This window comes from Etheostoma spectabile, chromosome 13 (assembly GCF_008692095.1).
Source record: "Etheostoma spectabile isolate EspeVRDwgs_2016 chromosome 13, UIUC_Espe_1.0, whole genome shotgun sequence".
NCBI classification, from domain to species: domain Eukaryota; kingdom Metazoa; phylum Chordata; class Actinopteri; order Perciformes; family Percidae; genus Etheostoma; species Etheostoma spectabile.
Window position 1 is genome coordinate 20,994,497 of NC_045745.1, and position 1,819 is coordinate 20,996,315.

Genomic DNA, 1,819 nt, shown 5'->3' on the forward strand with positions numbered 1-1,819 from the left:
TGCTGCAGGAGAGAGGGATGGTCACCCTCCGCTGGGAGAAGAAGACCTACTCACACGGAGGAGCCAAGTGGAGGGCCAAACCTGTGAGATAGACCAAATCATCCAATCCATCATTGTAGTGTTTTACATTAACAAATCCCATGCTAACTGTGATCCGCGTCTTCCTCTCCTTCTGTTTCAGGTATGGGAGTTCAGTCACCTCTTCTCCTCAGTGGATTCGTGGCATATGGCAGACATCCCTCCCATATCTGCTCATCTAAAAGTCTGTCCTTACTACGAGACCTCTCTGCACAGTGAGCCTGTTCCCCTCCCCAGCATGAGTGACAAACAGAAGTGCGGACAGGAAAGGCTTAGCCTCGTCGACCAATTCACAGGAAACAGATGGCAACAATGAAAAAGATCCTTTGATTTCTACCTGCTGTGTCATAATGCATTTGTGTGTTATTGATACCATGGCAGATTGCACACCTATAGGAATAATGTCTTATTACCAATATGTCACAAAGCACTACACAGAGCAAATAAAATCAACCTGAACTTGTACAGTTGTTCTTCTATTTTATTATCTATACCAAATATTCAATATTATGGAATACATGATTTATATATACAGCTTTAATTTATTTACTGCCATTTTTTCATATGACTTAATGATAACAGAATTAGAGCTGCAACAATTAATGATAGTTGATAGACAACTTTAAACCTCTACTCCACTTCATACTACATACATACAAGAAATAACTTTTTAGTCAACTATTTATTTGACAGCTACAGATACAAATTACTTAGCAAATTAGGATTAGAGACTTTTGCTTTCTCATTTTCAGGATGAGGAGGAAACAAGCGTCATCAACATTTTAATGAAGCTCCTCCTCCTGCTGCTTCGTGGCACTGATCACCCGTCATACAGGCTGCTTTGTTGTGAATACAGCAGCGGCACTGCACTGCACTGCACGTACAACCAGAAGGTTATGAAGAGGTTATTTCGGCTCAGACTGCAGCAGGATTCAATAAGGAAAACGTCGGCAACAGTGAAACCGCTCAGCTAAAAGAACAGAAAGAATTGCGTAAAGTGCCGTTTTTGCACACTGAACGTTGCACGGGTCTTTTGTTTTCTCCATCTCTGCTGCATCAAGGACAGAGATAGCAGGGTGAATCGAGGATCCATGAAAGACGCTTTGAATCGGATATCGCTTCAGTATCACGGTAGGCCGCCACGGTCAGGGTGATGGATTTACACACAGTTACAGGTAGACACACCGGGCGCTATAGGGAGCAACGGTGCAGAAAACAGAAGGCTTTTACAGTAGGTCTGTATGTGAGAAATCACACGTAATGTGATGAAATAAGAGAGTGTATGCATTTTGCAAATAAGCCTATAAGGGAATTACATAATTAAGCTCTGCCATGTTGCAGACAATCTCAGTGAGATAGAATATTAGGCTGACTGACAGGTCTTTATAAAATCATCAATTAATCAATTAAAATATCTGCCACGGAATATAGACACTAATACCCAAGCACCATATCGGGACACTGGACTCACAAATCCCTTATCCTACAAAATCCAGCTACCTGCATCTGTGTGCAGGTTGTGTGGGGGTGCAGCCATGGATGCCGGGAAGCTGGAGCAGCAGGTGGCTAGTGTGGAGAGAGGCATCGCCTTCCTGAAGCAGGAACATCTGGCCATGCTGACCGGTCTGCAGCTGGAGATCACACACCTGAAGAGGCGCTGTCATGGTCAGTCTTCCGGGGACCGGCTGCAATCCATCTCTTTATGTGTCACTTAACCACTTAACTGTCTGTCTGTCTGTCT

General features: G+C 43.7%; 2 protein-coding genes across 4 annotated transcripts in view; both read left to right on the plus strand.

The window, feature by feature from the left end:
* LOC116700114 (F-box only protein 40-like) overlaps window positions 1-543 on the plus strand; it is a 4,670-nt gene extending 4,127 nt beyond the window's left edge. The window contains 3 exon segments of the mRNA XM_032533004.1: window position 1; window positions 4-83; window positions 182-543. The exon segment at window position 1 is cut by the window's left edge and continues 232 nt beyond it. Of these exon segments, the coding sequence (XP_032388895.1) occupies window position 1; window positions 4-83; window positions 182-394 (294 nt within the window). The 3' untranslated portion in view covers window positions 395-543.
* A 290-nt stretch (window positions 544-833) lies between these two features.
* LOC116700117 (coiled-coil domain-containing protein 92) overlaps window positions 834-1,819 on the plus strand; it is a 3,234-nt gene continuing 2,248 nt past the window's right edge. The window contains exons 1-2 of one of the 3 annotated variants that reach the window (XM_032533009.1): window positions 834-1,048; window positions 1,595-1,743. In XM_032533009.1, coding sequence (XP_032388900.1) covers window positions 864-1,048; window positions 1,595-1,743 — 334 coding nt within the window. In that variant the 5' untranslated portion in view covers window positions 834-863. Of the gene's footprint in view, window positions 1,210-1,591; window positions 1,744-1,819 lie in introns of all 3 variants that reach the window. The other 2 variants (XM_032533008.1, XM_032533010.1) reach the window with 2 other exon arrangements.